General features: G+C 43.4%; 1 protein-coding gene and 1 long non-coding RNA gene across 5 annotated transcripts in view; both read left to right on the top strand.

Annotated features, from left to right (window-relative positions):
* The first annotated feature begins 131 nt into the window (after positions 1-131).
* PCCA (propionyl-CoA carboxylase subunit alpha) overlaps positions 132-22,922 on the top strand; it is a 284,839-nt gene continuing 262,048 nt past the window's right edge. The window contains exons 1-4 of one of the 4 annotated variants that reach the window (XM_083820669.1): positions 132-280; positions 8,556-8,633; positions 11,786-11,833; positions 11,926-11,994. In XM_083820669.1, the coding sequence (XP_083676795.1) occupies positions 218-280; positions 8,556-8,633; positions 11,786-11,833; positions 11,926-11,994 (258 nt within the window). In that variant the 5' untranslated portion in view covers positions 132-217. Of the gene's footprint in view, positions 281-6,689; positions 6,978-8,191; positions 8,211-8,555; positions 8,634-11,785; positions 11,834-11,925; positions 11,995-22,922 lie in introns of those variants that run through there. The other 3 variants (XM_083820666.1, XM_083820667.1, XM_083820668.1) reach the window with 3 other exon arrangements.
* Positions 12,001-22,793, top strand: LOC310892669. The gene is made up of 2 exons (XR_014578300.1): positions 12,001-20,495; positions 22,077-22,793. It is a non-coding gene; the product is annotated as an uncharacterized lncRNA (long non-coding RNA).

The raw sequence follows: 22,922 nt of genomic DNA, 5'->3' as shown, positions 1-22,922 counted from the left end.
GCCGGAGGGGCACGAAGCCGGGGTGCGGGGGGGGGGGGGAAACCCTCGGGATGCTCCCGGCGGTTCAGCGAGCCCAGGCCCGAGACCAAGTCTCCGCCATCCTCCGCCCCCCTCCGCTCCCTCCAGGGCCCCGCCGCCGCCCTTGGCCGCGGGGATTGGCTGCGAGCGGCCCGGCCCCGGCCGGGTGAAAGGGTGGTCGGGCGGGGCGGCGGCCGACATGGCGGCGGCGCTGCGCGGCGCGGCGCGGGGCGGCCGCCGGCGGCTGCGGGGGCTGCTGGAGGTGAGGAGCCGGGAGCCGGGCTCCGTCCCGCTCCCCCGGGCTGGGGGCGGTGGGAAGGGGGGTGTGAGGGGGCAGGGGGTGCCCCCGCGGTCGTCAAGGGCGTGGGGGTGGCACGGTGATACACCCCGTGGGTTTGGGGGGTGCCGTGGGTTTTGGGGTGGTCCTGCAGGGCTGCTCGGACCTCGCAAGGCTGTAGGAGCCCTGTTTTGGGTCGGGCTGCGGGTGACCCGCTAAGACCCGGCTCCGTGGTGGAGCCTGTCCGTTGTGGGTTGCAGGGGTTGGTGTAGGTATCCCTGCGCTTGCTTTCCTCGTAATTTAATTTTCTGCTGCTGGAGGGGGTTATGTGCTTGCCTCTTCGCTTCTTTCCTCTCCCTCAGTTAAAGAGGAGCTTATCAAAACTGAGGAGTACAGCATAATGGGAATAGCGCGTTAATTGCTGTAAAGAGCATGGTTCTCTGTTATTTTTACTAGTGCAATCTTAATTCCTAGCAAAGGGTTATTCCTCTCTGCAAATGTGCTGTCTCTTACCCACCCGTTACTCCACAAAGCTATGGGTCTTTCAGCTGTCACTTCAAGCTTTCAAGGGGCATTCTGCTCTTACTGTTCCTGGAAATGCAAGAAGCTCATTGCAGATCTATACTAATGTTTTTGGTGAACACTTTAAACATTTAGAAAGCCTTAAGCTATGATATCTTTGCTGAGGCAGTCACTGCTTTCATCTCTATCACTTCTGCAGATTGCTCTGCCTTAAAAGAGGGAGGAGATTATTTTGGATAAGAGCAAGCAGCATTATCACACTGTGTTGTGTAACAGTTATATGAAACTCACTGGTTTACATAAAGGAAAAGTGGTGCAAAATAGCTTTGCTTGCAGTACGAAGAATATGTCCTTTTCATGAAAAGGAAAATTTGTGTACAGATCTGCAAGTTCAAGTGGAGGAGGGAGGAATAACTTGCAGAATTATTTTTCTCTGTATACTTCTGGGGGTGTGGGATAGGTGTCTCTCCAGAAATGTAACTCCTAAACTATACTGTAAGGAAGTCATCACGTTTGTTCAGGGATCAGGTAACTGTGTGGGGTTTACATAGCAAGGTTTTGGTAGCAGGGAGCTGCAGGGGTGGCCTGTGTGAGCAGAGCCCAGCAGCTGCCCCATGTCGGATCAGAGCCAGCTCCAGACGGCTCCAAAAGGGACCTGCTGCTGGCCAGAGCTGAGACAGTGAGTGACACTGGTTGGGCCTCTGGGAGAGCAGATTTAAGGAGGGGGAAAAAACAAAACCACAAATAAAACCTGCTGTACAGCAGCAGTTGGGAGAGCGAGGAGTGAGAAGCAGCCCTGCAGACCCCAGGAGGGCAGGAGGTGCAGCAGGAGGGCAGGAGGTGCTCCAGGCAGGCAGCAGCAGTTCCCCTGCGGCCTGTGGAGAGGCCCCTGGTGGAGCAGGCTGTCCCCCTGCAGCCCATGGGTCCCACACGGAGCAGATCTCCACGCTGCAGCCCGTGGAGGAGCCCCCGGTGGAGCAGGTGGATGTGGCCTGGAGGAGGCTGCGGCCCATGGAGAGCCCCCGCAGGAGCAGGCCCCGGGCCGGAGCTGCAGCCCGTGGAGAGGAGCCCACGCAGGAGCAGGGGCCTGGGGGGAGCTGCCGCCCGTGGGGGACCCGTGCTGGAGCAGTTTGCTCCTGGGGGATGGACCCCGTGGTACGGAGCCGTGTGGGAGCAGTGCTTGAAGAGCTGCTGCCTGTGGGCAGCCCCCGCAGGCTCAGTTTGGGAAGGACGGCATCCCGTGGGGGGGACCCCGCGTGGAGCAGGGGCCGGGAGTGACCGTGGAGTAGCGGAGGCAAAATGTCATGGACTTACTGCAGCCTCCATTCCCTGTTCCTCTGCCCTGCTCAGGGGGAGGACATGGAAGAGGGTGAATGGGGGAAGATGTTTCTAGTTCGCTTTTAGTTTCTCATTGCACTAGTCTGTGATTAGTAGGCAATAAATTATATTAATCTCCCTTATGCTGAGACAGTTCTGCCTGTGGCAGTAATAAGAGAGTGATCTCCCTGTCCTTATCTGAACTCATGAGCCTTTTCCCATCATGTTTTCTCCTCCTTTCCCTTTGAGGAGGGGGAGTGAGAGAGTGGCATGGTGAAGCTCAGCTGCCAACCGGTGTGAAACCACCACAGTAACAGCAGTGGTTTGTGCTGCAAGGGCAGGTCATCTTGAGAAGGGGTTAAAGACCAAAAGGATTTACTTTACTCAGGTATTTTTCCTTGGGAAACATGCAGAGTACACCTGTGGTGCTGTGAAAGTGTATGGGGGAGAAGCTTCCTAAACAGCAAGGGAAGTTTGGAAGTGATTGGAGACTCATTTGGAACTAGCAGAAGGCTGATGTGTATACAGCTACCAAAAACAACCTGTATATTTGTGTGGAAGACATGCTTTTTGCACTAAATAGTCCAAGGACTTTGATGTTAGTCCTTTGGAGTGTCCCTGTGAAAGTCCAGCTGTGCCTCTGTTCTTCTAAGGGATCAAGGATTTGATACGTGACTGCATCACTGTAAATGGTATAGAAATGTTTCATTAGTGACACTTTGTAAAACAAAATATTTTTAGCTACCTAATAGCACTTGCGACTTACGTAACTGATGTGATTTTTAGCCTCTATTATCTGTGTATGAAAGTCACCTTCAAGTTATCAGTAGTTGGAAAACATTCAATCAGATTTGCATGGGAATTGCTTTCATAGATTCCTGTGTTCTTTGCTAACATAAGCAAATGCTACCATTTAAATCTTCAAACTTGTAAGGGTTACAAGCACATTAGTATGTGGGTGTATTTTTTTTCTTTGTGGGGCTAGGAGCTGGCCACTTGCCCTTGGCTTCTTTACTCCGTTGTGGAAGTCAGTAAAAGACTTGAGAAAGAGCGGCGAAAAAACACAGAACTGGGGATTCAACTAATTGCCGTGTTTCTAATCTAATGCTTAACACTTCTGTGTTAGATTTTATGCAGAACTAATTCTGTGTAGAGTATAACTAAAAATTCCTTTTGAGTGCTTTGCACTTGTGGAACTGGGAGAAAATATGATCTTGAAACGAGGTGGTAGTTACTGTATGAGGCTGAGAGATGGCTTTTGATACTTCGGCCTCAAAACTCTTCTGAGAAAGCTGTCAAAAAGACTAAAAGAGTGAAGGAGAAAGTCATAAATACTGTGCGTTATGAAATCAGCAAACTGCTGACACGTGGATTTTTATCAGTGTAGATCAGTTTGAACGGATTGGTTCAACTAACCATTCAGCTAAATGTATGGAAAGTTTCCGTGCTTTCTCTGATAAGTTAGTTATCTGTGCATCCACTTTTTAAGTCCTAGAAGTTACCTGTACAGTGGGAGCTCCTCGCTCTCTTCTGTGGGATTGTTTTAAGCGTGCTGTTAGTCCAGGGAGATGTTTTCCCCTTTGTTTGTGAGTACAGAAGCATTAGGCCAGAGGGTATAGCAAGGTTGGGATCATCCTACATTTAGGAAGGGAGCCAGAATGATCACTAATTTGGGGAGGTGAATGTTGCCCTACGCTTGTGGAGTTCAGTGATTGTTACTAATATATAAACTACAGACCTTTAGTACTGACAAGTACTCTTAAAGAGGTTCACAGATCAAGATTTCTGTCTTTAGCCACTTTGCTTCCAGGAGTAGCTGTCTGGATTCTGCAGGCAAAGCATGCTGTGCCATCTGCTGTGGGTGAGACTTTTTTTTCTGGAGAAAAGGTTAAACTTCATTAACGTTTACACCGAGTTTTAGAAAAAAAAAAGTCTTGCTCTGAGATTTTTTGTGTTTTTATTTGCCTTTTTTTTTTCTGTCCAAACTTTGCAGTGGTGGTTCTTGCATCATTGTTACAGTGCTGTGATCTCTTTCACAGGCTCTACCCTTGCTGGAGCTGTTTAAGCTGGTGCTGTGAGAAACTGTTCCAACTTTCTGCAGCTGTTAGGTCTTGATCGCAGGCCATTGCTTTTCAGCTCCTGTCTGCTTCCAACTTGACCCAATGCTGCTATTTGAGTATCTAAGTGGATAAACAGGACAGAAATCTGGCAGAGAACAAACTTTCCCCACTCTTTGTGAGTATCTTTTCAGCTGGACGTATTCCCTAGTTTGATTCACCATGTGACTGTACAAACTTCTGTACTGGCACAAGGGAGAAGGTACTTGGGTGTAGGAATGACTTAGTTTTTAAAAATAGCCTTGGGTGTTAGGAGTTTCCTTGCTTGTAGCTTGCCTGCTGTGTTGGCAGACGTGAAAATTGGGTTTCCTCTCTGCCTCCTAGAATAGCCAATGATTCTCAGACCCGAGAGTGAAAGAGCTGCATGTATAATGCAGTGGACCTTACAGAACATTGTGCGGTGTTTTTGTTTGTTTGGAGCTGGCTTCAGGAGGATCTGCTTGTAGTTACAAGTGCTTAGCTGCTCAGCACTTTCTGAGAGAGTACAAAGGAGGGAAAGCGCTTGATTAGTAGGGGGGAAAAAGCATTGTTTTGGCTGCTTTCACGTTTAAAGGATATGTACAATCTTGTATTAACAATAAGCTAAAATTTTCAACATTACAGATTAAAATTCTTGCAGACATCTAGAAGTGTCTGCTTTCTATATCTTGTATACATAACCTGTCAAGGGGTTGGCAAGTGAGTTGAAAAAGAATTAGAGAAGTTGCTGTGTAATAAAATAGGGGAAATACTACGTCTTCTTCGTGTTCAGGATTACTCAGAAATAGTTATGGCTAATGGGAAATACACTGGAAATGGGAAGGTGTTCCTCTATTGAATGCGCCTTCAAGTTTTAAACTTGAATCTCTGAAACCATGGGGGCAAGAACCTTGGTAAGATCTGTGGCAGAAAGCAAAAGGAGGAGTTGGAATATGAAAAGCAAGTGTGCTGCTCTAGCTGTTACTGTTGGGCACTGCTTACTGTATCTTCCAGTAATGCTAAAATGTACCTTCCTGCTGTTGTTAGTCGTATTAAAGCAAACATTGGTATGTGGTGCTTTTCCTTTCTAAAATCTGGAACTTCATTTCAGTTCAGACTTCTCCGTCCAGACGGCTCAGTGACAGCAAGGTATCTACCAGATGACCTGTACAGCAGAGAAACATCTTCCCTGGATAAGGGACGTCTTTAAAAACACACACAAGTCAACTATAAATAACAAGTTAATTATTTTCTGTTTAGTTACCGTATGCCATGTCCTTAAACCACCTGAGGAGGTTTCACAGGGCTGCACTGGGGCCCTGGGAGGTTCTCTGCTCGGCCTCAAAGCTGAAGTGAATGTGCCATTGTACAAATTACTGCGTGGTTTGATTTACATGACGTTAATTTAGGACTAGTATAGCTGTTCAGGTCAAAAGTCAGTTTGGCTGTTGTGTAAGTAACAGCAGAAGCAAGATGCATTTCCAAAATACCATCCTAGCGGTATGTATTACGTTTAGGTGGCAAGGTTTTGGTAGCAGTGGGGGCTGCAGAGCTCTGGTGCCTGGAGCACCTCCTGCCCTCCTTCTGCACCGACCTTGCTGTCTGCAGGGCCGCTTCCCTCACGTTTTCTCACCCTGCTCTCCCAGCTGCTCTTGCGCAGCAGTTTTTTTTCCCTTCCTTAAATCTGCTCTCCCAAAGGTGCAACCAGTGTCGCTTATTGCCTCAGCTCTGGCCAGCAGCAGGTCCCTTTGGAGCCAGCTGGAGCTGGCTCTGCTCTGACCCGGGGCAGCTGCCGGACTCTGCTCCTAGGGAAGAGCAGATCCAGTAGAGGTGGGAAAATCAAAGCCAAGCTCTTAGGTGCAGAGCTGAGCTCTCATAAATAAAAAGCACTAGTCTGTAGTGTTGAAATGTTTATCAAATTGAGGTAATCAGTCATGACAGAAATAGATTATAATAGGTATGAGCTGCCCTAGTTTGGCGAGATAGGAAAAAGTCATCAGGTCAAGCTGAGCCAGGTATCGAGTGTTAATTAAAATGTTCTGTTAGACCTGATTTTTCTTTTGTCTGCCTTGTAATGTCAATTGTAAAATACACACAGACACGATCGCTCAGTGTGTCTTTAAGCTGTGGTAGGACTAGTTTGGGACCTTATAAGTAGCATCAGGTGTAATATAATAAATCAGGGTGTCTTCATCTTCACTTTCCCTATGAGGTGACCATAGGGATCTGGAAGAAAATAGCTTATGTGAACTCGATTAAGGTTTGAGTTCTGGGATTTCTTTTTTTTCCCAGCATCTTGGCTAATGTTGAATTGTGTAGTTTCCATTACTCTCTTAGTAGAGAGAAGTGGGCACAGCTAAGCCAGTGCTGAACGAGTTAAATAACTAGGGGCTGTGCATCAGAGATCAGTGATGGCTGTGGAAACCCATTTAGGCCACTTCACAGCTGCTTTTTTCTTTTTTTTTTTTCCTTTTGAGGAGGGGCTCAATCTCTGTGGCACCAGGGAAAGATGTAGTTAGAAATCAAGGTAGGTTTGGATACAGCCGTTGTGATGTAGCTGTTGCTCCTGCGTGCTGGTAGATGCAGTAGGTTTTTCAAAAGGCGTACCTACGGTTTGCTGATAAGCTGCTTGCGAAACGAAGTGGCAGATGTCAGCGGTTAAGTTGTGCCTGACTTTTCTTCTAACGCTTGAGCGCTTGCCAGAATGTGGGAGACTGATCTAAGCTGTTTTCATCTGGAAGGGATTAGCATCCACCCGCTCCTTACTGGTGAGTGTTACAACCGGAGTACGCGCTTCTTTGGAGATGGAGTTTCAGGGAAGGTGCCAGCTGGGTCCTTCCTTCTGTATTCCTGTCTTGCCTGGGGTGTGGGTGAGGTTTCTTCTTCAACAGGCAATTACTAAGAACTGGGACAATGGGCAATAAAACCGAGAAGTCCAGTAACAGGAATACTTTACTGAATTCCAGTCACAGGGATACTTTCTCTGGATACTGGTCAGGAGCTGTTTTGCATGATGGCTTCTAAGTATAATGGCCTACATCTAAGGCTAGACGAGCGGTTCAGCTGTGAAGGTATCGTGATGTATAAATCTCAACTGCACTCTTAAATGTGATGGGTTATCCCTTGTCTGGGCTTTGTTCTGTGAGGTATCCCTGGAGCATATGTGGATTTTGGGAGACAGCCACTTACTGTAGCTTAACTTTTCTGTATAAAAACTTTAGGTTTGTATAGGGATTTTTTCAAGGCATGGCTTAAATTCTGAAATCTAATGCTAACTGTACTTTTCTTGTCAGAGCTTTTCCTTTCGCTCTCCATCAGTGGCACAACTTTTCTGTCTTCTCGTATGCGTTCAAAGCTAGCTTTGTCTGAAAGGTGTTTACAAGAAACTTCAGAGGCTTTGTGCCTTCCCCCAGCTAACTACAAGCATTTAGGTTAGCCCCCCTGACCATTGAATGACTTTCTTCAACAACTAATAACTTGTTGGAGATTATTTGGCGTGTCCCGTATGACAAGCATCAGGACACTTGTGGTTCACTTCTGTCTGTAGGGTCTGAGAAGAGGGGAACCAGCCACCTAACTGCGTGTACTCTGCAGCAGGAGAATATGCTCTGCTTCTGCTGCCACAGCTGACCTTGCCTTTCCCTCTGATGGGATCTAGATAACAGTAAGGTCGCTGAACGTGCAAGTGGCCTGCCATGAACTTGGAATAATGGCCAACCGATGGCTGTGGTTGGCAGAATTATGATCTGAATTGTATTTTCCTTCTTCAGAGCCTGAAGCAGCTTGTCCTGTTGCATTCTCAGGTGAAGAATAATTAACATCTGAAACAAACAAAACACAACTTCTAAACCTCTGGTTTTGATTCTAGCACCTCAAGTATAACTTGCTTTTCAGGTTGTTTTCCTGGACTTTATTTATGGAGATTGGATTTGAGAATTGGAGGTTATTGGTGGTGTATCATCAGGGACTTGCAAGGTGATGGTGACCTGGGAATGCTCTAGGCGAGGGTGGGAAGATGCTGTTGCAAAACAGGAGCAGTGTGGCTGTTGAAAGATGAAGAAACCCGAGCCTAGAAAAACCATCTCTCATCCTTAGATCACTGTCATGATGGGGTTGTGGTGGGGAAGAGTGGGAGCCAAACCAGCATCTGAAGTTGTTTTTTGCTGTGTGAGTGCTTGTGGGGGGAGGCAGATCCTTAAAAGACTGTCTGCTTTGTGGGGGAATGCAAGGAGGGGCAGGGAAGAATAAGGAAGAGTTTCCTCAAGATGTCAGTATATGAACTGTTTCTGTCTTTCTGGCATACAGTAGCAGGAGAAGAAATGTTTAACTCCCTCTCTCTTCTGCAGTGTGAAACGCTCTGTTCGAGATGGTACCTTAAAACATCCCATAGGCTGTATTCAGCTACGTATGATCCGAATGAAAAGGTAAGTAGCATGGTGCATGTTTTCCCTCTGTAATGTTTTACTGTATCGTTGACGTTTGGGTTTCAAAGCTATCCTGTCCGCTGTGCTGCTGCTGACAACAGCGGTTCTCCCAGTGAAACCCCTGTACTGTCACTGGTTTAGTAGCATGTTGTTCTTCAAATTAAAGGTCCTTGCAGTATGTTTGCTGAGATTGGATACTATGTCAAGTGCATATCTTGGTTGGAGAAGTGACTGTGAGCTTGGGAAGGTTACATACTGGCCATAAACATTATAATTTTGACACAATTATTCGTATGTTTTATGTGGTGTGGGCGGTATAGGCCTGCTGAAGCTTTTGTAAGCTGGACTATCTAAAAGCACTTCTTAAAAAACAAACAAAAAAACCAAAAAAACCTCACAACAAAACACCAAAAAACCTGAGTGCATATATATATATATATATACACATTTATATATGTTTATATAAATGCAGTAGTTGCAGCACATTTGTTAGATGGTCTGATGCCCCTTGTCCAAATCGAGCTTGTTACTCACGTGCAGGGGTGAGAGCTCCAGAGCTCGGATAAAGCTGGTTGTGTAAGGCCTGCAGAGCATGCTAAATCCTCGTTTTGGAGGCGGCTACAGGAACACGGGTTTGCCTGAGTTTTCTGTCAGGCCCGCTGACAGACTTGTGCGGTAGCAATCTCAATTTACAGTTACTAGCCAAGAAAAACTTTTCCTGTGGGAGGTTGTCTTGGCATGGCTTCTAAAGTAACACACTTGGAAAAATAATGTGGCTGAAGGTAGGCTTGTATTGAAGGGCAGGAATGCCAGCGCTTCAGCACACTTAGGCTTGCCCCCTATCTACCAGCGTAGGAGTGATTAACCGGAGTGAAATGGTATTAGAAAACAGAGGGAGAGAAACCAGTATGTACCTAGAACCGTGGCTGGCAGGAAAAGTCTCCTGAACTCTCGTCTTACCAAATGCTTCCTGTATTCTCAGTCTTTGCTTGTTCAAGGTCCTGTTCCTTTTCTAAAGGCATAATTATGTTTAGACAATGTAACCAGGTCTTTGGTTTATTTTAACTACAAGCCATGTCACTCCAGCCAGTGGCTTCTCCGGGTAGCTCAAGGTCTTCGCTGTCTTCTCCACTGGTTTTGTAACGATCAGACTGCGGTAGCAGGTCTTTGTAAGCTCATTAGTGGAAATGACAAAAAAGAGATGCTGTGTGTTACCTGAAAGCCGCATGCAAATTAAATTTCTCTTTTTACTTGCTGGACTTGAGACTTGCTTTTAACAGCAGGAATAGGAGCGCAGTTGTGTCCTGTTAGTAGTTATGTTGCAAAATTGGAGATGTCAAATCTGCATAACAGCTTGGTACTGAAAGCCTTGTCTTGCGATGTGACCATGCGTGGTTAATAAAACAACTGTTACACCAAAAAATAAGTTGAAGTATTTGAGTTGTTAAAGTTCTTAGTGCTGTGTTTTTTGTTTTTTGTTTTTTTTTTTTTATTTCCCTTCAAGGCTCTCTGCCTAAAATGTTTTAGGTTCAGGACCAATTTGTGTGAGCATGCCGGAAACCTTTCCGTCTTTTCACCAGGTTTTTGGTGCAGGTCCCCAGCTAACGGAGCTCTCCAAGCAAACTGCCAGTTCCTGTGGTGTTCTTGCAGTATTTGTACCTCTGATAATTGAGCATGCTCATCTTCTGATGGGGTGTGGATGAGCCTGTGTGCAAGGTAGTGGTGCATGTTCCTCAGCAGGTCTGGCTGAGCTCGCCATGTAAGCTTGCTGCAGCTCTTCCCTTAAATCCCATAGGCTTGCTTTCTGAATTTCTGAAATGCCTTGGTTTCTGTATGCTGTTACCACGTGGTAGCATTCTTCAACTGACCATGTGATGCCAGCTCAGCCCTGACTTTGAAGAAGTAAATTTGGTCAAGGGCACGCTGAGTACCTCTGTTTGTTACACCCGTCTGTCGATAGAAATTCCCCTGCTGGTTTTGCAGTTCCTCCCTCCTCTCTCACCTACCCCCTCTGCACTCACTGATGATTGTGGGGGTAACAAACAGTTTCATTGCTGCACTTACAATGTCCCCTCTTCCCCCAGACCATATGAAAAGCATCTGATTGATGTAGGGGAGTGAGAATTACTGTTTGATACTCAACATGCTTTGTTGGAAGTGCACCTGTATGATTAGCAAGGCCAGTGACGGCAGTAACGTGTACTCCCAGCAGTGAGGTTTCTATGTTGAGCAACTCTGCTCCTCCCTCACTTCATTTCTTAATGGAAAGTTTTCATCTAGGATATAAGGCTGACTGGCTTCCACTTATCCCCTTCTTCAGTGCTCCTGTCATGCCTCTAAGGTGTATTTACAGCTTGAAGTGCAATCTAATGCAAAAGGTGACTGAGGATTTCACATGCATACGACGCGTGACTTGCTGTCCTGTTGCAACTTAATGCTGATGATGGCAGTTCAGGATTTTACCAGGTTCCTCACCTGACTTAGCTCCAGTGAGGGCCAAGGCTGGTACAACTCAGCAAGAGCTGGGAGAACAGTGAGGATAGCTTCCATCAGAGGGAAGGTAACATCAGCAGGGATGGTTGCTCTGCGTCTAACAGAAAATAAATGCAAGCTTTTTAAACGTGGTCTTTAGAGTGCTGCTATAACTTCCTAAGGAACACGTGGGGATCTTTATCTCTGTGTATTTGGGGGAGGAAGAAAAAGCAGAGACCTGGGAATCACGCCTCCTTTGAATATCTTCTGTGTATTCAAAAACAAGCAACTTGGGCACTTCTTGGAGATAAGGTTGTTGCTGTTTCTTTGGCACTGCTCGTGTGTGTCTCTTCCATGGGCTGGTCTCCTGCGTCTTCTGTAGAGTCCAGTTTCTGGCCTGTGTGTGGTAGGGAGATCCAGGGAATGCTGGTGTGAACGGTGAATGCCTTTTTGTTCTGAACCTGTGTACATGCTAGGTAGATACAGTATAGCATACGGTTTATGCTGTTATCATTGTTAAATCAGCAGAAACCTTTAAAACAGGTGAACTCAGCATTACAAGCCTCTGGGTAAACCAGGATTTTAGTGGAAGTGGAGGACAAAGGAATGTGTGTTTCTGATGGGAGGAAAATTTATGGGGCGTTCATCTCTCAAGGTCCTTATTGTTCTTTTCCCTCCAGACTTTTGAAAAACTCCTTATTGCCAACAGAGGAGAGATTGCATGCCGAGTAAGTACATAACCTTAAGTTGTTTTTTTTGTAGTTCATTCTTAAACTATTTGTATTTTAAATATTGATAATTGTCCCTTCTTATATGGTAGGTCATCAAAACGTGCAAGAAGATGGGGATTAAAACAGTCGCCATACACAGCGATGTCGATGCCAATGCTGTAAGTACTGACTGAATGAAATAGATGGGGTTTGAACAAGACTGGCAGCTGTTATGCAGGCTTGTTGCTTACCATGGTAGGCATGTTTGCAGTTTCCAAGTATCTTTGCATAAGCCCTTTTCGTCCATGTGCTTAAAAAGAGGGGAGATACCATGGGGGCTGAGTGAGGGGAAAGGGAAGGGAGAGAACTGGTCAAGTATTTAGCATTGTTTTTTCTGTGAACTCTCCCATGTTCTGCTCATATAAATAGTATCTTGTTCTTTTGTTCTTTTCCTGGATTAAGCCAGACAGTAACACCTGATAAGTAGCTGCTCTTGTGCAGCAAGTGTAAGAGTGGCAGTGAAACCAACATTTTGTTTTGCTAACAAACACAAAAGACAATGAGAAATGGATCTTAAGAGATAGAGAACTTGGTATAAATTGTTCTGTGCCTTGTACGTTCGTCTCATTGCTTTCCACTGGCCAGAAGAATGCTCTCACCTACCAGCTGTGCTGGACATGTGTATTGGAGCTGTTCCATTTGACGCTGATATTGAGGTGTCTGGATATTCAGTGGTGCGGCAGGAAGGTGGTAAAATGGCTCTCTGAACAGGGAAGGTACTTGTCTAGCTACTTGGTTGCTTCTTAGGCTTTGTAGTCTCTTCTCTAGTTTATTTTAGAAGAATTTTAAGTCTGTTGTAGCAAGAACAGAAAGTTAGTACCTTTTGTGCTTTCTCTGAGTGATACTACAGTGAGTATAGGCACACTTGCATATTCTTGTTGACCACAGAGAACATCTTATTATTCTTTGCATGCAGGACTTATACAAGAGAAAGGATTGGGGTGCCTCCACGTTCTAGGATTGTTTATTGAAATCTGGAAGGGAGCTGAAACTCCATGTTATGATTTAATGGAAGAGGTCCCTCAGACAAGTTGACAGGAAAAAATGTGTATTTTATGCTTGTCAGGACTTGGTTTGCTCAGTGCTTGAAAAACTGAAGCATGATTTGTGCAATTTGTGAAAGTTTAGTTAGGAGAACTTTGGTGTTTTCAGAGTTAAGTGAGAGGGGAGAACTGTTGGGAGGTGGACTTTGACACGGCTTTTGTCTGAGTCCTTTTGCAGTTCTATTCCTATATCACCTGCTCAGTTCAAATAAGTAGGCTGCAGGTAGAATAAGGGACTCAAACTAATTTTTTCTCGGATGAGTCATATGCTCTACTACTGGGTTTCTATGCCAAGTAATTATTTTTTTGAGGTGCATGAGGAATATACTTGGTCTGGATTTTAACTGGTATCTGCCACTGGGAGCATAGTAGCTTGTGGGTGCTCAATGGACTGTGAAATGATTTCCTAATAGATGGGTGTCAGGCATTATGATAAATCATAATTCTTCTGGAAGCCAAGGGTTGAGTGGATATGAATGCAAACTACTCGGTATGATCTATGATCCCTCTAGTAAAACAGAAGCATGTTAATGGGTGCTTGTATTCCATCTTACATTTATGTTATCTGCTGTTAGGATAAATGGATCTGCTGTTTAGCAGCACTGCATAGCCTTGTTCACTGGCATGAATTCTGAAAATAGACTAAAAACCTGTTTAAAAAGAGAGCGTGTTCTTTCACCAATCAGTAATAGACTCGGAAAATGAAATGGTCCCTCCAGTGTGTCTGGATGGCTTTATATTTATTGTATGGACACTGCTATGAACTGGAGAATATGGAAAGTCTGAAAGTAATAAGTAAAAATTGAGATTGAAGAGTATAATGAGGGAATAAGAATGACAGGGAAAAGTACAGCTCCTGACCTTAGGGAAGGGAGTACAAATAGCGCGTTACAAAGAGAATTGAAAATATAATAGCTGTTCTGCTTCAATCTACAGTGCCGTCTTAGCTTTAAAAAGTGTATAGGGTCTCTAATTCCTAATAGTTCATAAGAAAAAGTAAATTCAAGCTGGTATCTCAGAAATGCAATAACGTATTCAGAACAGTTCATAAAGATAACGTGTTCAACGCTGACATTTTGAGCTGACGGACAAAGACGAGGCTCTAACAAATTCTACAAGGGTGAAATAGTGCCTGCTTAGCTGCGTTGAATCCTTACTTAGACCAACAAATCTAGCTGTGTGCGTTGAAGAAGCTTGCAGTATTTAAAAGAAAGCGAGGGACATTTTCAATCATACAGAAAAGTGTTTTAAACGCATGGTAGTTATACAGATGTTACTTAGACTTAATACAATCACATCAAAAAAATGTGCTTATGTCTACCGTACATTCTCTAATCACTGCCTTGGATGCTTGCACTGGGAAATAGTTTAACTAATGTCATCTATCTTAATGACTTGGAAATTTCCAGTTGTTCATTGTTGTGTGAATGACCTGGCTGTTGTGGTGATGTGTGTGGCTGCCAGTTTGGATGATCTGGATAGATGAGTACAGAGGCCAATTTCTTTGACTGTGTCACTTGTCATAAAGTAGTGACAAAAATGTCTTGTCCCATGTTGTTTATTTTTGTTCGGGTTGCATCGACAGCTACCTTCTTGGTTATACCAGTGGTAGCAAGATGTCAAACACTGAAATCAGAGTTGGGAGCCGATTATATCCTGCCGAATGAGCCTCTGTCCCCATGTAGCTAGGAGAAACCCACTTGCTTACTGGTGGGATTGTGTAAAAGATGTGACTCTCCTCTTGATTTTTGTGCTTGACAGGATTAAGCCATACTTCCCTCACTCTTCCAAGACTTGTATTGCAAAGGCCATGAATGCCATAGGCAACTACCGTGATGATGATAGTCACTGAACCAAAGACAGGTGTAAATTTAAAGGAATAAATTTAAAGGTTGAACTACCTGCCTGTCCTAAAGCTATTTGTCTTTAAGAGGGATAGTGGGACGTGTTTTTAAGTGATGACGGGAGTACATTGGGTCTGTTTACAAAAATATTTTCAAATAAAATGTTTAAAAACAGCATGAATTGAAACAAACTTTCTGTTTAGAACTTAGAGCAACCTTTGGGATGAGGCAATAGTCTCTTAAAACCTTAGCTGTGTAGCTTCTTACTAAAACATGGGTAGTCTGATGCTCTTGGTACCAATTCATTTGTACAAGTAACTTTAAAGGAGGGTAAGCCAGTCAGTCTCTTACATCTCTCTGGCTTTCCCTTTTGTCACACTTGTTGAAAACAGAACTGAAATTGAAGCAGGGCTGCTTTAGTGTGCATATCTAATTGGGGAAAAAAACCAAAACCATAAAGTATCTGGCAATTCAGGCTCCTCAGTAACAGCTTCTAGTTCATTCCCTACCTAGTGTTGTATGCCTAAATGACCCTAGCAGGCATTTTCAATGGTGTTTGTGCAGGAGTGATATATATAGTCTTAAAAGTGTTGATCTTTACTCAAAAGATATTTTAAGGCTCACTAGTGAATAATCTTATCTTAAAGCGTAATTCTGATAGACTTATTTGAATTTTTCTGTTGAATATTCTCTTTTTTTTAATGTTAAAACTGTCTGAGATCTTTATGGAGTTTCGTGTTGAATGGAAGTGGTAGGAATAGCTGAAATACATATAGACCTTCAGTGAAACAACTTGCTGTTTTGTTTTCTTCAGATTTGGTTTCTGCGGAACACAATGGCAAAAGTTTTGAGTATTCTGTTAGCAATATTCATTTTGACATGGTGATTTTTCATATTAATGAAAGGTAACTAGACTATAACAGTACAAAAGAGGTAACTTATGAGCAGGAAGCAGTAGAAAGGACTGGTTTAAATTGGGAACGTAGTAAAAATTGAACAGCCTCCTGAGAGCCAAACAGTATTTACCTGAAGAAGGACAAAGTAAAGCATAAAATACTGTTTGGTGAACTTTATCTAAAAAAAAAAAAAGAAAAATGGCCAAAGATCTGAAGGATTTCTATAGGTTAAAAACAAATTGTTATGGTGATAGGAAGGCGACATTAGCAAAGCTGTAAGCTTTAAGGAGGTAGGTGACTTCAGGAGCTTTTGGGTGCTTGTGCATTAATGCAAAGTTGTAGGTAAATGGCATTAAATGGGGTTGCTTTACATTTATATTGCCCAGAGGGTGTGAATGGGCAAAAAGATCATGCCCACTGTTATTTATATTGTGGAAAAGGAGTTGGGTTTTAACAACTGTTCAGAAATAAAATCAGTGTGGTGGTGGGGGGAAAAGCAGTCTGGCAAAAAGGCTGCTGTGAGACGCACAGAGAACACACTTTGTCAAGAGGTACTGCGTATATTCAGAAAAGTAGGTCATAACTGATGCTTTTTAATATCTTGAAAGTATTAGTTAATACATTTTATTATATCTGTTCTTTCCTGCGCTTCCCCAAAATAAGTTGACGTAAACTGTACAAAATGCTGCTTCTCCTTCAGAGTTCAACTTGTAACACACTAATTCTTTATACTTGGATAGGTACACTGGGGAAGAACCAATAGGACTTGAAAAATATAATTCAAACATCCTGTGAAACTATTTTTGGGGTGAGAAAACAAGCAAAGAATTTTCAGTCAAAAAAGAATAATCATATGTATTTTTTTCCCCCTGAACTGATTGGAATAGAGGGTTAAGATGAAAGAGCCTCCTCAACCATAAATGTAACACTGATGGTGCAAACATTGTCAAGGAAAGCTAGAGGACTATTGTAGTGCCTAATGTAATCAGCTAAAAGTATGATAAATGAAGAACAGGCTTTCGCTAATTGGATCTGAACAAAAGAAGGTATAGCATAAAGCAGTGAATGAGATATAATTTTATTTGGCATTTTTTAACACAGCAGGGATTCTATAGCCATACGAAGCAATGAACTATAAATGACTGAAAAAATCCCATGGGAAAGTAATGTAAACTACTCAAACTTCATGGAGTACTGAACAACTAGTTTACCTCTAACACCGTTTTTCTATCACTCACTTAAGGGTTCAGGTGTTATTGTATTAAAAGCCCTTAAGCAAAGATATCTCCAAATTTTTGTAGCTTTTGCAAGTCATCTTGTTCTACTGGAAAATATAAACCCCAAAACAATGCAAGTGCTTTTAGTGATGTAAAATTAATTGCACATAATTCATCTGTTCTCTAGAAACCTTTTTCTCCGAAGGAAAACAAAACAATCAAACTATTATAGATCTTCAATTTCTAGGTCCTAATTTTTGTCTTTTTTCCAAGCTTGAAATCTGAGGTAGTATTTCAGAAGAAAGTGGGGGGAGGAAACTTTTTTTTTTAAGGAAACTGCGAAGCTGATTAAGTTTGTAAGCTGCTATAGCAAGTCTGTATTGAGCAGAATGAATTTGGATGAACAAGTTGAGCTGTTGACTGAAACAATAAAAGCATAACTTCGAAGATTTTTTCCTACAGCTTAACGGAATGCTGTATGTTCCTTTTGTTCTCAAGAAACCTATTTGGTAGAAATAAATATTTTGGAGGGACTTGGCAGTTTGTATTAATTTAGAAAGAAAAACAACCAAACACTGTAATTGTATTGAGAGATGGAAGCTTATCCAAAACTGAGGAGTTTTCTTTACTTATAACTAACTCACAGAGGTTTTATAGTTTAGACAAACCCTCACTTACTATTTGTTTTGCTGTTTACTTTTTTAAATATGCAAAACTTTAACCTGTCATCTGCTCCAAAACTAGAGATTTAAGCATTTTGACAGCTCATTGCCTCCCAATGGCACTTGGAGTCTGTGCTCAGATAACCTGAGGAGAGATCTAGTTCAAGTACCTATAGGAAAAGGAAATGCTAATATTTTAATGCCTCGTTTAAATACATGTTTCCCAGACTAGTGTCTGAAGTTCATAGAAAGAGATTCTTTGCCTCCACATCCTATGCCTGGAGCAATTCACTTTTAGTAAGTGGTGGTGTTTCTAAAGAGTACAGAATATGATTTTGCAAAGGAGAAACATCAGGGTGAGGTTTGCAGTTGCTGTTCTGCTTTTCCTTCAATATTTAAGTACCTGGCTTTTGCACATGTCCCTGTATTACAGCTAGGGCCATGCCTAATAAATGCAATTGTCTTTGCTTTTAAAGACAAGCCAGTATGTTGCTTGTTTCTCCACAAGAGATGTTGCAGGTGATGTCACTTTTTCTGTCCCTTTACCTTATTGAGTGAACAACAAAGGCTTGAGTAAAGTATGAGATGTCCATGGTGATAGTCCTGTGAAGACTCCAGTACCTCTGTGGAAGGAGTGTGCTGCTGTTCAAAATTGTATCTTGCCTGCCAAGCACAGTCTGCTTTTTCTTTTGGAACCATACTGTAGCTTCTAGGCTGAGTGGCTGGGTGGAGGGTGCTGTTGGTGAGGAAATAGTCATTTTTGTTGGCTGTGAGGAGCAATGCAAGCTGCTGCGTTGATTATAAAAGTTGGGGGTGGCTCAGCAGAGCACTATGGTCCTTAAGTTTCATCCTGTTCTCTAAATACTTGCTATGCATTTTATTCAGAGATAGGGTGACAAGAAATGCATCATATATGACCTTTGGAATAGGGACAAACACTCAAACTCCTTTTGTGTAGCTTGGCTAAGCTGGAGTGTTATTTGTGTTAGATTTTGGATGAAGGTGTTGCACTGGGCAAGAGAAGAAGGCTGCAGAGCAGAAGGCTTTAAGCATCATGCTGCCTGCCTTTTGGGGACACTTTCCCTGAAGGTGGGAAGTGTGCGTTGGAAGGAAGGGGTTGAACCCAAGTCTTTTGACCTTTGTGAGGAGAGGGTTTTTTTTTTTTAAATGCCAAGCTGATTTATTTGAAAGATCAATGCACAGATTAAATTTAACTTCTTAGCATAAAGCTCATTTGGGGGAGGTGGTTGTCGGAGGGTGTACTGAATTGTCCGTGGGGTAGGGAAATGCCAGAGCTTGTTCAGAAGTTTATCGTGACTTCAATATCCAGGTGGTCACTGCTGTAGAGAGTGACTCTGTGGTTCTGTGGGTGCTGACAACTGCCCACGCTAGTGGGAATTGTGGAGGAACAGGACCGGGGCTGTAGGGTGCGGTGATTCACACTGAAGACACGGTGTCCTTGCTGTCTGCCTTTTATCCCTTTTGGGTTGGTTTCAGTGTGGTACTGTGGACTCTGTGCCCGTTAGCGGTGGCTTGATGTGCTTGCTGGGCTGCATCTTTTGGTTGAGCTTTGCCTGGGAGATAGCCAGCTCGTGTGCCTTGAGGCACCTGTGTGGTGAAGAAGAATGTGTTTTAAGTGAGGGTGGCCGAGAGATTAACTTAAATGCACCCATGATTTGGACTTAATGCTAATGTGCACTTGCCTGAAGGTGCTGTAATTGCTAGCTTGCATGGTTTTGCCCTTATGGGCACTTTCCTGACCTTGTGCTGAGCTACTCCAGTGCCCTGAACACACCAGACACCTTATTTGTCAAGTTAGTAAATGTTTTTTCTACTGATTTGGTATGCTAAAATATTTCAGTGGAATGCCTGATGGATGCTGGAGCCGTTTATGGAGGGAAGAGGAGTTAGGTCAGCCATCAGTTAAACTGACTGGTGCTGGCTGCAGGGCTGCGACCTGCGTGGGGAGATGCACAGGCACCTCAGTGCTCATCCTCACAGTCCTGGCAAACAGGCTGAGCAGGGCTGAAGTCGCTAGGCTTCCTCACTTCTGAGGACTTTTGGCTTTTTTCTTGGGCAGCGAGGAGGGAGGAGGCAGCTCCTTCCTCTATGCTGAGGAGTGCTCCAAGATGCTTCCTGAAATACTGGCACTGGCAGCTCCGGTTCAGTGGCTCCTGCTGCCATACTGGCTCAAACCTACTGCACTTACTACAATGAACTTCTCCCAAAAGTCTCTAGGCTATTTACCTGACCCTTTTCTTTCCAGAAGTGGTGGTGGCATCTTTTGTGCGTTACTTTGAGGCTCTTTGAGTGTCCTGGCTCTTTCCTGACTTCATCCTTCACCCAGGTGTTCAGTAGCAACCCTTTGTTCGTGCAGATTCACTTCTCGTGCTCCTGTGGTTTGTGCGTCCCAGCTGTGCTATTTGCTGTCTGCTGTGGCTGTGGGCATTCGGGTATGATCTCTTTTCAGGCTGTATTCACGAGCAGTGCTGTTTGGTAATCTTACCTCATTTCTTATCTGTGTGAGTGTAAGCACTGGTTAGCAGGCTTTGGGCTGAATTTCCCTATGCTATCAGGACTCACAGGCAAAGAGGGACCTGAGGCAGAATTTTTAAGTAATGTTCACAAATGCGTGGGGAATGGCTTTTGCAGCTGTTTTCAGACTGCAGTGTCTATAAAGAGTAATTCTCTCTTATTGTTAAATTCTTATCCCCTGTGTACCTTATTCTTCTGCTGGCACCACTATATGTGCAGCCTTTTGGTAATTGGATCCAGGCTGCTTATCTGTCTGAAAAGAGTGTGAAGAAAAGAAAGAAATGGGCATCAGTAAACTCGTGACTCGCTGCAGGGCTTCGTGAGGGCTACAGCTAATGCTGTCAGGACACACGGTTGGGACCAGGAGAAAGGAGACAACCAGATTATCCTTTTTGAGAGGCAGTATAGATCTAGTGTCTTAAGGTAAGTGTGTCCTTGATATCAATTTCCTTCCCTTCTCCCTCTTCCCTGTATACCCTAATGTTGGGATGTGTGGTGGAACTATGTGAAGAACCGTATCAGGAAGCAGAGACATCTTTGAAGATCCTTGTAAGGAGGGTTATGTTTAAAGCCAAATACATCTGATTGTTAGCTGTACGCCTCAGCAAATAGCTGCAGGATGTTGTGGGATATGTGGCTGACAGGCTTTGGTTCTATGGGTGTGGTCCTGGTATTTTTTTTTCCTATGGAGGAATGTAAAAATAGAAACTAAATTCCATATGAAGTATCTAAAAGATAGAAAAACTCACGATTGGAGACCTTAAAAAAGGGAAGGTGTAGCAGGGAGAGCGAGGGCAGTATAGTTGGTGGGGAATCAGGTATAAGTACAGATGAATACATTACTATTTAATGAGTATTGTGGTTTTTGGTTATACTTTATTCCTTGTTTTTAAAATATCTTTTTTTTTGCTTGTTTGCTTGCAATAAGATATCACTAATTTAAAAGTAAAAGTTTGAGATGCTCTTTCTCTTAACTATTATTACTGCTAAATTGTCTGTAAGTAGCAACTAACATCCTTTGATAATTGTTTCAAACAGATATGGTGATGATTGCTTCTTTTAAAAGAAACTTTGCTCTGTTCCTTGAAATTGTCCAGTATGGGAGGGAGGTTGGAGGAGGAGTAGAATTATCATCTAAAGGTTATATCTGCGACAAGTCACTGGGAATGAGTGTGGCAAAATCTGTCAAGTTCTCTTAGAATGAGTGAGCTCCTCAAAATTGAACTTGGAGAGGATAGGTCTGTGCTAAGCAATTAAACATAGACCTAAATCAGCTTTAGCTCAGTGCTTGTCTTGTAGCGTCTGGCTAAAGCTTAATCTTTTAGGTCAGTATGGTCAACCTTGAAGCCTGTTTTCAGATCTTCGTTGGAAATCAATACGGCAATTCTTCTCAATGATAGTGTCAATAATTAGTGTTTGAAATTGCTTCCAAAAAGGAGTTTTCTGAAACAGCTTACAGTTGGTTTTTTTGTGTTACTGTTTTAATTCAAAAACACATACAAAGCCCCAAACCACACACTCATTCATGTGTCCTATTTAATATGGGGGAAAAGGTAGTCTGTGTGAGTAGTTGGTGTAAAATAGTAGCTATACTTAGTGGTGACTTGGATTTGATAGAGATGTGTTTTATTTAAATGCAGTACCTTTTTCTAGTTTCTGTCTTGCTGTGCTAGTCGGACAGTGCTATGAGCTTATGTGCTCATAAATATTAATTCAATGCATGGTATTACATTAATTCTTGCAGGTTCTTAGTAGCTAGTGTTTAATACTGGCTCACCTGTTGACTTGCGAAGTACAGACCTTGTAAGGTAGGACGTTGGCAGTCGCTGAAGTGAAACCTGCTGTAATATTGGCTCTTGACAAACTTGTGACACAGTTTGCTTGTGACAGCATGTCATCTCCCACGTTTGCTCTCTGTAGTAATGGCACATCACTTTCCAGGAATCGTGTCTTTAAGATTGACCTTTGATCGTTTTGTTCTCATCCATTTTATTCCATACGCAGCTTCCTGAGGCACTAAGATCGAACCTGAGAAGCAACAACAGCTTCAGTGTGGTACTGATGGTACCTGCTGGGGGCAGTGGATGATAGTGCTTTGGAAGGAAGGGGTGGGAAGGCAGGACAGCACGGTTCTTCACATCCTTTCTTCCACGCGAATAATCTGAGTTGCCTGACTGAAGCTGATACGCACTCTTCCTTTTGATCTTTAAGGGTTGTTTTTTTTTCCAATGTAATACAAAAATCCCAGTCTGCAAGTAATGCTTATCCTAGAAGATCTGTTATGAAATCATGGATTTATTTTGTATCCCTTTCCCGTTGCGTTTTCTTTGTAATATAAGACTGTAATAAGGGGGCCACGGCTCCATAAGTGCATGCAGCCATCAGTGCAGTGAACAAACGTTGAGCTTGCGTCCCACAATAACGCAACTGTTTGGGAATGCCTCCCTGCAGGAGAGGAATGTGAATGGAAGCTGAGGCAACTGGGTTGGATTGCATGCAGATAAGATCCCAGTTAGCATGTGGGATATTGGCACGGGGCCAGCGGTTGCAATTGGTTTGTGATGTTGCATTAAGAACAGGTGTGACCCAGTCATCTTCCAGCCCACGTTGGTTGGCACTTCTGACAGCCTCTCATCTCAGTGTGTTACAGCCCCTTGCTTAAGGATCAGGTGACCTGCCTTACTGTGGGTTTTGCAGTGATATTCTTTACTTACCTTGGCAGTGGTTGTCTCCTGAGAATTACTTAAAAAAAAAAAAAAAAAAATAGTCTGAGACAGTGTGTTACTTTTCCAGATATATGAAACTGACTGGTTGGCATTTCGTCTACTGATTTGCAGTGTTTTATGATGT

This window comes from Anser anser (genome assembly GCF_964211835.1).
Source record: "Anser anser genome assembly, chromosome: 1".
In the NCBI taxonomy this organism is placed as follows: Eukaryota; Metazoa; Chordata; class Aves; order Anseriformes; family Anatidae; genus Anser; species Anser anser.
Note: the sequence above shows the minus strand (reverse complement) of the source record. Positions and strands in the feature narration are given on the sequence as shown.